The following is a 15,495-nucleotide window of genomic DNA, read 5'->3' as shown; positions in this document are numbered from 1 at the left end:
GCCAACATTGTCCCCCACTCCTGCAAGGTTGGTACTCAGTATACTGACACTGGAAGAATGGAAGGTTGAGTCAACCTTGAGCTGGCTCCCTGCACAGAATTGCACTCAGGTCATGATCTGAGTCTTCACGGCAGTTTAACCACTTGTGCCATAAGGCTCCCTACACTTCATATTCTTATAAATAAGCAGTTTCCTAGGTTCTCTGTCTTTGTTAGCCGTGGAACTCTTCAGACTGGCCAAGTGTCAGGTCAGTCTACTGCAGTGATTTCTGGGAAAAACTTAGGAAAAGTACATGTTTATAGTGAAGACATTCTTTAAAGGGCATCAGAATTACAACCTACAGTATTCTCTTGTGTTTTGTAGATTTTGCTTCAGAGGAACTTGGTATTTTGATTGTGACATCCATGAGGATCTTACTAAGGTTTCATATGGAAAGAGGCAGTGTGTCTTGAGAGATCCTTGATTCAGGGTGTGTGCAGTTGCATAGGTATAATCAGTTGCACTCTGAATAGCCTTTAAGAGAGAACTCCCAGGGCAGTTTACTTCACTTCAGTGAGAAACAGTGTATGCGTATGTAATATAACATGCAGCAGACCTCTGTTAATTCGTTCACTTTAAAGATTAAATGATTAATGACTGAATGTGTTCTCGATGGTTATTAGGATTCTTGTATGTCACATTCTTATGAACCTGTTAAAATTGTTCTTTCTCCCATAGCCGCTTTTAGAAAGCAAGCTTAAAGCATTCAGTATTGGCAAGATGAGTGCTGCTAAGAGGACTTTAAGCAAGAAGGAACAAGAAGAATTGAAAAAGAAGGTAATGCTGTAGAACATTGGTTTGTTTAATCAGTTGAATACTTGTGGTGATCCAGTTATCTTTAAGATGCCCACTTTTCGTTTTATTGTTTATTTGAACATCACTGTCTTTTTAAGGGGGCAGCTATACTGACAACTATATAGGAATTGCTCCAAGATGGGAATGGTCAAATCTGTATTAATTTCTTTTGGCTGCATAATGTGCAAGTCAATGTGAATCAGTCCAGTTTTTCCCCAGAGTCTGTACTTTTTCACTCTACTTTTTGAACCATCTATTCGTTTTTGCACACAGATGCATTCACATCAGTTCAGGAGTGATTTCTTGTGCCAATGCAGAAAAACCCTTGTCTCCATATTTGAGTCTCCCCACCCCACCCAAGTTGCCTTTAATTTCTATCTCATAGTTACCTCACCAACGTAAAAAAAAAAGGGGGGTAGGTTTCTACTTTGAGCATTTTGAGCCAGTTCTTATGTTAATGCAAAGTATCATATTTCCTTTTCTGGGACAGAGAGGCAAACTTTAAAAAAAGAGTCCCAGCTCTGTTGCTGGAACAGAGCTGGACTAGAGCACCTAAGAGACAGAGAGAGGAGGAAATCGCCAATCTGTCCATATTTGTATCTTGTTAAGGCAGCTTCAGCTGTAGCTTCTGCAGTCTAGGTGACTGTAGTGGAAGCTGCCTTAAGAAGCTGCAAACAACAGCAGTTTCCTCTTTTTCTTTCTGATGACTCCTATTTTATTGCTAAAGTGAATTCAACCAGAGAAACCCATGTTCCCTGGTGCTAATTCATAGTGGATCACTTTATATTTTTTTCCACGGTGTAATTGCACCCTTGTGCTGTGTGTTGTTGAACTTCCTTGTTAAGATTCACTGTTATATGACGTCATGTCTGTAAAGTGATCAATGTCAGACAGAAAAAATAGATGTCTTGTAAATGTATGATTTGAATAGAAATTGAATTGGCTGTTCTGGCCGTTTCATTCACTTTTCTGCACAACCAATGTTTGTTCATTGTGTGAGTTGTGTGTGAGACATTTAATTGTTTCTGGCTCTGGTTAAAATGAAGTAGTTCTGTTTTTTTTTTTTGGTGGGGGGAACCTTCTAGGGATTGAGAACTTTAAAAGAAATTTAGACTAATTGCTTGGAATTAAGCATATGTACAAGTACATCTGCTACCAGTGTCACTTAATTTGTGGTTTATGATACAGTGGTGCCTCGCTTAACGATGTTAATTCGTTCCAGTGAAATCGCTATAGAGCGAAAACGTCGTAAAGTGAAATAAAAAAGCCAATTGAAACACATTGAAAGCCCCTCAGTGCGTTCCAATGGGCTGAAAACTCATCGTCCAGTGAAGATCCTCCATAGGGAAGGCCATTTTTGCTGCTTGTAAAGCGAGGAATCCGTCCAAAAACACAGTGGGGAGCCATTTTAAGCAGCCGGCGGCCATTTTGAAACCTGATGATCAGCTGTTTTTAATCGTCATAAAGCGAAAATGGTTCCCGAAGCAGGGAACCAATCATCGTTAAATGAAAAGACCCATTGAAAACATCATTTTGCGATCGCAAAAAACTAATCGTCAAGTGATTTCGTCGTAGAGCGGGGCAATCGTTAAGTGAGGCACCACTGTATTAACATTTAGCTGGCCTGTGTCACATCTGAATTTTGATTTGAGATTGAAACAATGGTTGAAATCCTGTTCACACAGCTGGAGTTCTGTAAGGTTGATGACACCACCAGCACCATGATTTTTTCAGAAATAAAAAAAATTCCAACCCTTTCCCTTGGTCCCAGGGCTCCCATCAAAGCCCTTTTGTCTGTGGAGAATCTTTTGGGTGGGAATGTATAAAGTAGGAATAGTTTTTAATTCCAAAGTTTATCATTTCCAGTAAAGTCATCCTGGTGACTTTGACGTTTGGAAATTAAAACCCCCAATGGCTTCCCCACAAGGAAAAGGTTTCCTGAAAAATGTTGAACTGAGAAAATTTTCTGATGACTCAATAAGTAATTGATTTAGCATGATTTGACTTGCGTTTAGTAAACTAAGTTATGCTATAGTAATATTAGAGCTATATGACAGCTGAAGGATTTGATCAGAAAAAAATAACCAGTAACTGTGTTCATTGAGCTTTTTGTGGTTCTGACATTAGGTCTCTAGCTCTCATTCTTTTTGCTGTAGTACTTTTAGAATGTAAAGGCACAACAACATGTATTTTCCTTAGAGCATTTAAATTTAAAAGGTAGAGAAGTGGATTAACATGTGATTCTTCTTTGTGGCCTCTGTGAATCACATCCTGGGTGATTCGCACCTGCGCGGAGCCTCATTGGAAGATTCTAGAGCTTCTGCGGTAGCAGTGAACACATTAGAACATGCCCCCCCATATAAGTACCTTGGCGCCAAGCATCCCCTTTCAGTTTTCTTTCAACCGCTACGTTGAGAGCCTCATAATTCTGCTTCTTTTAAACTATTAGATCAAACTGTCATCAGAGATTTCCCCCCCCCCCCCTCATTCGGCCTCTGGCCGCAGCACCCCTTTCCAATCATCGGTTTTTCTCCTCAATTATTTTCTCCTATTCATGGCCCCTTTGGGCCTGTTTAAGCACTGCATTGTCTATGATAATAAGATCCCACTTTCCGATGGACACGCTAAGTGCCTTTTCTGTTTGGGAGAACAACATCAAACTTCCTGTACCTCTTGCAAAAATTTTAAGTTCGGAGTTCTTCGATCTCGCCTCTCAAGGCTAAAACTCCAACTTTGGGAACAGTCCTTATAACCAGTTCAAATGGCCTAACCTCCCTGTAGGGCCACTTCCCAAACCAAAGCAATGGAAAAAGCCGTTACTGAATCATCAAAACAACGTCCATCGGCTACACCAGCTCATTCCGATTCCCCATCTGCATTGTCTAAGACCTTGAAGACACACAAATCGAAACCCTCCATACTGAAGTCCTTGACTTCGAAAACAACCTCCAGAGACGTACTGAAGCTGCTCCAGATCCGGAGCTTGTTCCTCCTAAACGAACTAAACAGTCTAAGCCTGTAGGCATCCCACCACAACCACAATTCTCTGAATCAATTTAGGTCGGCTCTCCCTTAGATGACGACAGACTTCCATCTCATCAACCCTGTTCTCTGTCTCCAGAATGGGATGATAGAGTTGACCAACTAACGTCCTCTCCTCCCAGTCTATAACCTTCCATTCCTTCCAGCAGTCCTTCAGTTATTCCCTTGCCCGAGGATTCCCACCCCTCTGTGATTCACACATCCCGCCCATCCTCCCCTGTCACACCATTGTTTGCTTACTGTTAAGCGGTGGGTGTCACAACTGAAAGGGAATGCTTGGCGCCAAGGTACTTATACGGGTGGGGAGGGGCATATTCTAATGTGTTCATTGCTACCATAGAAGCTCTAGAATCTTCCGATGGTGCTCCAAGAAGGTGCGAATCACCGAGGGTGTGAAACACAGAGGTCCACTCGAAGAACAACAATTACAGGTGGGTAACCTGTTGCTTCTAAGTCAGATGAGCTATATGATATAAATAATTTGAGATCTGGAGAACTTCAGATTCATTACAACTTTGAAAATACCCAGTTTAATCATTATTTTGTCTTATTCAGTATGGAGCTTAACAGATTTGGATTCCCCGCTTTCCTTGGCAGTTTGCTGTTCTTGAGGGGATCCTGGGAAGGATATGGGATATGTTTTGATAGGACTACGTATAAGTAGGGAGTAGGTGAGCAAATCAGTGTTACCAGTTTAAATATATGGAACATATATTTTCTTTGGACAAATATAGTAGTGGAAGGAGTTGCTACATTACACCGTTGTTTGAAATCTAGGAGAATATAAGAAAATGAAAATGCAAAATGTGAAATTCATTTTCAAAGATGAGTAAAATGAGTAATTAGTGCTTATAACTTACTTAATGCTTTGTTGAGTAGGAGGATGAGAAGGCAGCAGCAGAAATTTATGAAGAATTCCTTGCTGCATTTGAAGGAAGTGATGGTAATAAAGTAAAGACATTTGTCAGAGGCGGCGTTGTTAATGCATCTAAAGGTAAGTTTGGCTATTTACCTTAGGTTGAAAATATATTTTCAACTTTAAATTATTTCTAAAGTATTTTTATTCTATTATAACAGTTTACTGTTGGATAGATGTTCGAGAAGATCCCATTGTTCTGTCTCATGTTCTAGTTTAATAGTTATTAGGGAAGTATTTGTATGTTCCATAACATATATATGTAGATAGTTCGTTCTTATGTCTCACACTGAAATCATTTAATGTAATTATACTGCTTCCTGCCACGTGTCCAGTCTATATTGACTTGGAACTGTATCCAGGAAGGGACTTTTCACTGTCATAACAATGGGTTCCAATAGAATGGGGTGTGATACTGTGCTCTGGGACTAGGTTTAGGGCATTGTTTCAGGTTGTAGTAGATAAAAGAAAGGAAGTAAGTTCAACAGTCTGTTGTCAGAATGTTGGATGTACTCATTGGTTTCAGATTAACTTTTTGCCATGTTTTCTTGTGGAAATGCCAGTAATGGCATTTCTGCCATAATGGGAAGCACATAAAATACCAAATTAATCATTTTATAGGCCCAGTAAAGCGTGAGACTTCAGAACCTTCTTAACAGTAGCATCCCTTCCCCTATTCAGCCATGCAGTCTCTTTTTGAAATCCAAAGGGTCGCATATAGTTAGTGATATGGTATAGGGCAGTGGTCCCCAACCTTGGGCCTCCAGATGTTCTTGGACTTCAACTCCCAGAAATCCTGGCCAGCAGAGGTGGTGGTGAAGGCTTCTGGAAGTTGTAGTCCAAGAACATCTGGAGGCCCAAGGTTGGGGACCAGTGGTATAGGGCACTGGTTCTTAACCTTGGGTTACTCAGGAGTTTTGGACTGCAACTCCCAGAAGCCTTCACCAACAACTGTGCTGGCTGGGGTTTCTGGGAGTTGCAGTTCAGAAACATCCGAGTAACAAAGGTTAAGAACCACTGGTATAGGAAATGGCTTCTGTTAAAGCAAGGATATCCTTCAGATGTTTCTGGCTTGCAACTCCTATTGACCTTACTCTATAGTGAGTCACTGTGAAAATTATATCCAAGACCATCTGGGATGCTAGTCACCTCCTCATGGCTTAAAAGCAGGATCACTGAGCATGCTTAGATCTGTTTGTGTGCTTATAATAGCTCTTTGAGTCTTTAGGCATTTTAGTAACCACTGACCTGTCTTCCAGAAGAACATGAAACTGATGAAAAACGAGGAAAAATCTACAAACCTTCGTCACGATTTGCTGATCAAAAAAATCAACAGAAAGAATCGTCCTCTAATGAGAGACCTCCATCACTTCTAATAATAGAAACCAAAAAGCCAGTAAGCTTAGTTTCACAGAAAAGTTTGTTGCTCCTTGTTCTTAGATTTGTTATTATGCACTGTTGAATCTTAGTTTGGCATTATGAATTAAATAACCTGTAATCTTAAATCTTTTCTTATTTTGCACCTCTTGTAATGGCCTTTAATTTAAGAAACATTTATGGGCAGTTATGATAATTGTATTCGCGAAGGCTTTCACGGCCAGGATCTAATGGTTGTTGTGGGTTTTTCGGGCTCTTTGGCCATGTTCTGAAGGTTGTTCTTCCTAACGTTCGCCAGTCTCTGTGGCCGGCATCTTCAGAGGACAGCACTCTGTGCTCTGGTTATGATAATTCTAACAGACTTGATAGCTTAGTGAGTTAGGTATCTGGCTGCGGAATCAGATGTTGGGAGTTTGATTCTCCACTGTACTTCCTTGAGAAGAGCCAGCCTGTGTAGTCTTAGACAAACTGCAGAGTTCTAGGATGTCCCCAGAAGAAGGGAATAGTAAACTACTTCTGAGTCTTCTCTACTTAGAAAACCCTGAAAAGGGTCCCTATATGCCAAAATTGACTTGATGACACAGAGTTAATTATGACATATCTGCATAGTTACATTAATTGTAGTAAATAAATTATTGTAACATTCTAGTTTGGGAATTGACTGTTTTTACTCCTCTTGTCCAAATTATGGAGGATGGTATTTGTCTGGCTTGATATTGCTCTGTTGCATCTCCCATTATCTATACCCATCATAGCTAGTGGTGGGAGGTTTTCATCATCATAGACATCCTTCAGTCTTGAGAGACTATGGTAGCATGCTCTGTATGGAGGACTTGGAATAGCTTCTAGTGTTTCAGTCAAATAAAAATTGGGGAGGGGGGCATGCCAGGTCTGTTTGGCTGCAGAGCCAGAGGTTGGGGGTTTGATTTCCCACTGTGCATCCCAGGAGAAGAACCAGTCTGTGTAGCTTAGGCAACCTGCACAGTCCCGAGGTGCCCCTAGAATAGGGGAATGGTAAACTACTTTTGAGTATGCTGTACCTATGAAACCTGAGTAAGGAGCACCACAAGTCAGAACTGATTTGGTGGCACTGCGGGTTAAACCGCAAAGCCTCTGGGCTGCAAGGTCATAAGATCAACAGTTTGAATCCACGCGACGGAGTGAGCCCCTATTGCTCGTCCCAGCTCCTGCCAATCTAACGGTTCGAAAGCATGTAAAAATGTAAGTAGATAAATAGGTACCACCATGGTGGGAAGGTAACGGAGTTCTGTGTCTGGTCGCACACAGAAACTGTCTACGGGCAAACGCTGGCTCCATGGCTTGGAAGCATGGATGAGCATTGCCCCCTAGAGTTGGACACGACTGGACAATTTGTCACGGGGAACTTTTACCTTTACCTTTAATTATATTATATTATTCCAAGTATAAACTTAGAGGGAGTCATCTTATTAAAGCCATTAGACAGAAAGATTAAGTGTTTAATGGCTTTCTGCAAGTTTTAGATTGAGGCACAAGTGCCTCTTTTTCTCACCACTTGAAGCAGATCTGTGCATAATGCTTTGTATGATATGGGAATTGCCGTATTATTAGATAGCAGGTTTAGACATCAGGGTACTTACTTACCTCAGCTGTTGAAGCATATTGCAGAATCTTATATTGTGCTTAAATCTAGTTTCTACACATAAAAAATTCACCTGTTCCTTGACTATACTGCTTAAAGATGTAAGCAGGGACTCCCAGGATAGAATGTTATTTCATGTACATTAATTCCCTGTCAGCAAGGAAGGCACATATTGGGAAATGTTCTAGTTTAGCTTTCTTACTAACCTGCTAGACCTCCGTGTGTAGGGACTCTTTATTTGTGTATATGAGATGTAGGCAGCCTTGATGAATCTGAAGGTCATTTTTCCAACCCCAGAATTTTCTTGGGGCTCTATTAGACTAAATAAAAATGCTTCAAAGTTGAATTTTGTAGCATTTTTTAAAATTAAAAAATGCCATAAAAAGAAAGAACACCTGTGAGAATGATGCTGTCTTTGGGGAAAATAAAAAAACATTCTTGATGATTCCCCCCCCCCCCCGATTGTCAAAAAAATGGCAATTGGGGGACATGCTGCCAATGGACCATGTAATTCTCAGTCCTGGTTTGTTTGAAAGAAGAGTGTTTAGTCATATAACCTATGAACTGTGTAATTTGAAGTCTGAAGTTGGAAAGCACTTTACCATTTTGGGATATTTGCTGAGCATACTTAGCTGAATGTAAGTTTTACTGATGTCAAGTAAGTATGAGTATGATTGCTTTTCTTATAACATTTATTGTAAGCCTATAAGTATTATCTGCCCATTTTAAAAACGTAAATTGAAGTTATGTTACAATTGGTATTAATTATTAGAAGCCATGGGGGCCCTTTGTTGTCTTCTCATTTCAGAGCTTCATAGGGCACAATATTTCATACTACATTGAGACATGTTACTTTGAAAGTCCTTATGATTGTTTAGTGTTTGGTCTTGACATTAGATGTAATATGTGCACTGCTCCATAGTTTTTAGATCTGATAATGGGAATTATCTCTGACCATGCAGTAGTTTATATAAAAAAAGGTAGAGCTCTCAATTGTTAACTTACCACTGTTGGTTTGCATGGTATTAAGAATATATCATATGTAACTTGTGTTGTCAGCAATGTATTATACAACAGTTGTGAATGGATACTTATTTAACTTTCTTTTTTAGCCTTTAAAGAAGGGGGAAAAAGAAAAGAAAAAGAGCAATTTGGAGCTTTTTAAAGAAGAATTGAAACAGTAAGTATTTTATTCAATATTGTTTGAATGAGATATGTAGGAATAAGGAAAGTAATTTTAGGAAATGCAAATACTCAGATATATTCACGAAGGCTTTCACGGCCAGGATCTAATGGTTGTTGTGGGGTTTTCGGGCTCTTTGGCCGTGTTCTGAAGATTGTTCTTCCTAACGTTTCACCAGTCTCTGTGGCCGGCATCTTCAGAGGACACAGAGTGCTGTCCTCTGAAGATGCTGGCCACAGAGACTGACGAAACGTTAGGAAGAACAACCTTCAGAACACGGCCAAAGAGCCCAAAAAACCCACAACAACCAAATACTCAGAAATTATTTTTTGTACTGAAGGATTGGCCCTAAACTGATAAATCAGTGAAGATTAAATTGCTGATGGTTTTTTATTCCTTTTGGTATTTCATCTTGCTTGAATCTCAGACTGGATGAATAATACATTGTGTGTGGATACATGCATGTGTATGCTGTCTTTCTCCACATATGTTTTAAAATTCTGTTGTTAAACCGTTACGAATCTGTAATAGATGAAACATTTGGCCTACCATGAAACAAGCATGCTCTTATTTTTAGAAATATTTGTTTTAATAAATACTGTAACTGCATTGTAGTAAATTGTATACTAGGACTGTCATCGGTCTTTTGCCGTGAAACACTGAAACCAATTTTAAAATGATGTACAAAAGTCATAGACCAATGAATGAGAAAAAAGCCATATGATTCTTGTACGCAACCCAGAGGCAAAGGTAGGCAATACCTTTATTGGATCACTAGAAATCACAGACCTTTGGTTTATATGAGCCTTCATTAGGCTGAACACCGCTTATCCATGAATCAATGATCTAACATAGCTATCACCTACTTTTGCCAGAGAGTCAAAGTGTTGTGCTTTAAAATCAGAGCTTGGTAAATTCCAGGAAATACAAATGCTACCAGTGAAACTTTGAATTTTGGTTCAAACTTCTTTTGGATTGGATTCAGTATTGTTAATTAAACTTGGTTTTGTCTGAAATCAGTCGTGATTAACTTCTCCCACTAATTTCAAAAGGACCCCTATTTTATTAATTTATTTTGAATCAGTGATTCCCAATTTTGGGCCCCTAGATGTTCTTGCTCTATGTATCCAAAGATCCTTAGTCAATGCAATCTATGTTTGCGGCTTCTGAGAGCTGTAGTCCAATAACATCTTGGGCCCCAACTTGGAAACAACTGGTTTTGGAGTACCTATGTAATTTGTGGGAAGGGGGATGAGTGAGAATTCTTATGTTTACTGGGAAACATACCCAACTTCATCTAGGTAAGAAACCATTTCTTCCATGTCAGTCCTTTGTGTTTCTTTTTTACCCCTTTTCCCAAAGCACATTCAACCTTTTATTCCCTACATTGCAGGACTCACTCAGCTGTGTTCCCAATCCAGTTGTACTCCATGGAATTTACACACTAGTTAGACATTTTGGGATGTCAGTTTTGCAATTTCATCTGTTGGTTACAGTGACTCATTGGAAACTTACATTGTCTTTCTCACTCAGAAAGAAGGAACCATGCAACTGAAATTCATTAACTATCTTTTCCTCTTCTGGCCTCTTTTAATTTCTTGCTCTCTTTCAGAATAGAAGCTAGGTCCTCATCTTCTTTTCTACTTAGCTTGGACATGCATATTTTCATTTCTCTTTTCACACCTTAACTATATCCTCTTTTCTGCCCACCAGTTATTTTAATATTTTCCCTTCTAGTAAAAGGAACTTTTTTTCGTTTGTTTTACATTCTTCATCCCTCTGCGGTTCTGATAGGCAAGCCTGCAAACAAGAATATCTTTTCTTTTCATTGGGAAGCAAGTACAGTCGCTTTGATAGCTGCATGGAAATCAAATCAGTTAAAACTCTAGCTGCTCATTTATAGACTGTTGCTGATTTAGTAAACATGTTCTTTGTAACCAAGACACCCTATACATCAGAAAATCAGGGCTTAGAATCCACAAAGAGACCACAGTTTTCTAGGCCTGTGCAAACTCTCAAAACTTTTGAAAAAAAACTGTAATGGCTTTAGAGAGGGATTGAAACATTCCTTGTTCCAGACACTAGATGGCATAAAAAAGACTATTGAGGCTTGCTCCTTAGTCTCTGAAGAAGCAAAGCACTGATTCCCACTGTCAAATAAAGGTTTTCCTGGGGAATTTTTTCAAACAAGCTCACTTTCCTGAATTTCCCTCATTATTTTCCTAAAGGTATACTATGTGGGTTAGGAAGGGGAGGGGCTGCTGTTGTGAATGGTTTTGCATTCTAATTGTTTTTGTAAATAAAGTAGGGATCTTTTCCTCCATTTCATTCCATCCTCAAGACACCATGTGGTCATGTGCTGGTTCTTCTCAGTCAATAATAATATGTTCTTGCAAGGTCCCATCCCATCCAGCTGAGAGGCTGAGGAGACCTATGGTCCTTGGCAGACATTTTTCTTGAAATGTAGCAGGATAGACGCACAGCATGGTCACTTTCCTGGTGCAGATACATCTGGGATTGTACTCTTCTGCCTGCCACATAGATGCCTCACACATCCACAAGACAACTATTGTCACTCTGCACCACAATTGTGGGTCACTGCTCGAAACTCTTTTGGTGCTCCCAAGCTATTTAATCACATGAACTGTTTTCTTGGTCATGAAATAGAATGGGAAGAGACTAGTGGAGAAAGGAGATTGCAAAAAAGAAAAAAAAGTCAAGGCCACAAGATTTCTGCCTTCTATGCAAGCTCAGATGACATAAGTGTATGCTAAACTAGAAACAATTTGCATGTTGAAAACTAATGTTCCACTGGTTTGAAGTGGACCTACACTGGGTTAAAGATGATGATATCACAGAATCTAAAGAATCTCAACTGTTATAAAATTTATTTGGTTTTAGAAGTGATTATAAACCATTGTTGTGTAAGGCTAGCTTGTGTGTTGGTTTAAAAACAAACATGTTTAACTGTGATGATTTGAGATGTAGCTAGTCACAATTTTCATACTCTATAGAATTCAAGAAGAGCGTGATGAAAGGCATAAAACCAAAGGTAGATTAAGTCGCTTTGAGCCACCACAGTCAGATTCAGATGGCCAGCGTCGTTCCAGTAAGTATTTGATACTTCATTATAATGCTTTTATTCAAAGAAAACTTGAAACTAAAAAGGCACCCTGTCTTTCCTTTAGTAGATGCGCCTTCAAGAAGAAACAGATCATCAGGTGGTAATATAGTTTCATAACTTTTCAGTTATAATATTTTGTTTATTTAAAATGTATGCTTGGGATTACATCTTGATTTCTTTTTTCAGTGCTTGATGACTATGCTCCAGGTTCACATGATGTAGGAGATCCAAGTACCACAAATTTGTATCTTGGAAACATTAACCCCCAGGTAATTGAAAAAATTTAGACCATTGTTTCCTACAGTAATTTTACATTGCTTCTGATGTCTGGAATGTATAATATTACTGTATTTACCTAGCATACTACTAAGTATGTTAACATTTTTGCTCAACAATGCCATTTTTTTCTCCGTTTTACTTCTATGGAATTGTGATAGTGATTAGCATAAATCTGTAATTCAGTATGGATTTGAATCCAGGCTCCTAGGCTTACACAGTTATCTGTTGGAACTTTTGTAATCTTGTATCTTTCCTGTAAAGAAACTTCCCACTAGGGACGAGACTTTCATATTTCAAAGACCTTCAGTCCCATAAATTGACGAGAATTCCCCAGGTCAAAATATGGAAGTTAAAGCTCTTCATTGCACATGCTGTTTCCATGCTGTTTTTCTCTGCTGAGCAGGGGAAAAAAAATCCTACTGCAGTGTGTGAGTTGTGAGGATTCCTTGAAACTTACAAAGGCTCTTGGCCTCCATTAGAACTCAACCTCCCATCAACCATTTTGATTTTCAGAGAATCCTCATGACCAAGGTTCCCACTAAGCTGGGTGCGCGCATGACTCTGCTTCCTTCCATGCAGCTCTCTTCCTTCTCTGTGCATTGATCGTATTAGTTAAAGGTGTGTGTGGGGGGGAGAGCTGTGCATGCACACTGGGAGAAGCCGCAAGAGAGAGAAGCAGTGCTCTATCCGGTGGGGCTGAAAATTAGAGGGAATGTTGCTTACGACACACACATTGCAGGGGGATGCTTTCCCCCCCTTCTCAACAGAGAAATACCATGGGAATAACAGGGAGGTGAGAGGGCTGCTCTACCTCTTGCTAGTTTGAGATTTTTCATTTCTGTAATTCAGCCTGGGGAGTTCTGGCTTATTTATTGGGACAGATGTCCTTGAAATATGAAAGTCCTATGCCTGCTTCCCACCTTCATATTGTGTATCATTCTTTCAGTTGTAATGAAAATAGTACAAACGTACCAGCTTGATTCTGAAGATGCCTACAGGGAATTCTGTTACCGCTTCTTTGTTTCCTCATATTGTACATAGTAAACAAAGTTTCTATTTCCTTCATGAAAAGAAGACATTTGTCTACCTCTGCTGAAGACTGTACCACTCAATTTTATTTATTTATTTTATTTATTTATTTATTTATTTATTTATTTAAGTCTTTGTGCTCTGTCAAATCTTATTCTTAAATCCATTCTCCACCCCAGCTCATACTTCCTCCTGTGCCTTGAGATGAGTAATTGATGTTTTTTGTATCTACTCCTTCCATACCTTCATATTAATTTTGTAGAATAAGTTACCACACACTGTAAAGTCAAACTAGAGAGTCTGTGTCTTGCAAAATAAAGGTATTACTAACAGTGTTAGATTTGTATGTTTTACGGTTAGATCTAAATCATGATTTTATGCTTGAAAACAGGCCTCCAAGGGATTCTGTCTTTTCTGTGGCCTCTTTATTATGACCCCTCAGTATTAATGAGCCTCTCAGCTGTTTTCCCCTTACATCTGAAAGTTAAAGGAAGTTGTGTATTTGTGAGAAATAATCTTATTCTGGTTCTTATACCTCCTATAGATGAATGAAGAAATGCTTTGTCAAGAATTTGGACGCTTTGGACCTCTAGCAAGTGTCAAAATTATGTGGCCAAGAACTGATGAAGAAAGAGCAAGGGAGAGAAATTGTGGATTTGTTGCCTTCATGAATAGGAGAGATGCTGAACGCGCATTAAAGAATTTAAATGGTAGTGAAAGTCTTAAGTTCATTTTCGTATTTTACTAGAAGACTGTTTAAAAAACACTGTACTTTCTAGTGGGGATTATTGAGGAACAGGAGGGTATCTGTACTCAGATATTTTCAGACTTTTTCACTGTGAAGGAAAGAGATCTTGGTTGCTGGTGGACAAGCTCGATGAAAGTGTTAACCCAGTGTGCAGTGGCAGTGAAGAAGGCCAGTTTCATGCTAAGTATCATTAAAAAGGGGATTGAAAATAAAATGGCATTGTACAAAACAAAGCCGAACCTGGAGCATTGCGTACAGTTCTGGTTGCTGCACTCAAAAAAGACATAGTGGAACTGGAAAAAGTGCAGAAGAGAGCGACTCAAATGATTACTGGGCTGGGGCACCTCCCTTATGAGGAAAGGCTACAGTGTTTAGGGCTTTTTAAAAAAGGCTCCTGAGGGGGGACATGATTGAGACATATAAAATTATGCAGGGGATGGATTAAATCAGTGGTTCTTAACGTGGGCGATAATGCCCCCCAGGGGGCGATTTCATTTTTTGGGGGGGCAGTAGAAAGAAAAGGGCGGTGTGGGGGCGCTGGAGCAGAAGGGGGGCGGTAGGGGGGCGCTGGAGCACGCCAAACCTGTGAAGATGGCTGCAGCCTTTTTACAGTGTGCATGAATACATATTTTCCTCCAATCTTAATTTAGTTTCAGAGTTTTTGTCTTGAAATTTTTAGTTCCTGCATTGTGGTTTGTTTTTATGCCCTTTTTATATTTCTTTTCGCGTCTTAAAATTCGCTTGCAACTAAATCATTAAATGTTACTTTTTTGGGGCATTTCATTTTCTTGGAATTGAATTTTGTTTTCAGGGGTCATTGGATTTAAGTGTCTTAAATAAATAAACAAACAAATAAATAAATAAGATATCATCACCGTGGGGAGCGGGCGATGATAACGTCCTCAATGGCTCAAGGGGGCGTTTCTTTCAAAAAGGTTAACAACCACTGGATTAAATGAATAGAGCACATCTGTCAGACTCGAGACCCGTGGGCTGAGTCCAGCAAGCTGGTTCATTCATGTGGCCCCCACAGTGTTGCCTGCTACTATGCAGTATATAATACGCAGGTGCCTTACTTGGTTACCTGTAATGCTCTGCAAGGATGCTGGGAATCTGCCCAGCAGGACTTCTAATCCCAGTATTCCAAGCAGCGAAGAGTAAGAAAGTACAGTGGTGCCTCGCATAACGTTTGCTTCGTTTAACGTTTTTTTCGCTTAACGTTTATTTTTTCAGAGTCAGATTGTGCTTCGTATAACGTTTTTCCCTATGGGCGATTTTCACATAGCGATTTTGGGACCATGCTTCGCTTAACGTTTTTGGTTTTAGGTCCCCTGCTTCACTT

The 15,495-nt window shown here is 39.6% G+C and overlaps 1 protein-coding gene across 8 annotated transcripts in view; it reads left to right on the top strand.

The window, feature by feature from the left end:
* The window catches only part of U2SURP (U2 snRNP associated SURP domain containing), a 61,228-nt gene that overhangs the window by 15,621 nt on the left and 30,112 nt on the right, over positions 1 to 15,495 (top strand). For 2 of the 8 annotated variants that reach the window (XM_078389137.1, XM_078389140.1), the window contains exons 3-10: positions 718 to 816; positions 4,756 to 4,870; positions 6,055 to 6,188; positions 8,903 to 8,970; positions 11,988 to 12,082; positions 12,165 to 12,194; positions 12,284 to 12,366; positions 13,950 to 14,115. In XM_078389137.1, the coding sequence (XP_078245263.1) occupies positions 718 to 816; positions 4,756 to 4,870; positions 6,055 to 6,188; positions 8,903 to 8,970; positions 11,988 to 12,082; positions 12,165 to 12,194; positions 12,284 to 12,366; positions 13,950 to 14,115 (790 nt within the window). Of the gene's footprint in view, positions 1 to 717; positions 817 to 4,755; positions 4,871 to 6,051; positions 6,189 to 8,902; positions 8,971 to 11,987; positions 12,083 to 12,161; positions 12,195 to 12,283; positions 12,367 to 13,949; positions 14,116 to 15,495 lie in introns of all 8 variants that reach the window. The other 6 variants (XM_020802000.3, XM_078389138.1, XM_020802001.3 and 3 more) reach the window with 3 other exon arrangements.

Source organism: Pogona vitticeps, chromosome 3, assembly GCF_051106095.1.
Source record: "Pogona vitticeps strain Pit_001003342236 chromosome 3, PviZW2.1, whole genome shotgun sequence".
Classification (NCBI taxonomy): Eukaryota; Metazoa; Chordata; class Lepidosauria; order Squamata; family Agamidae; genus Pogona; species Pogona vitticeps.
This window is presented reverse-complemented; position numbering and strand designations above follow the sequence as displayed.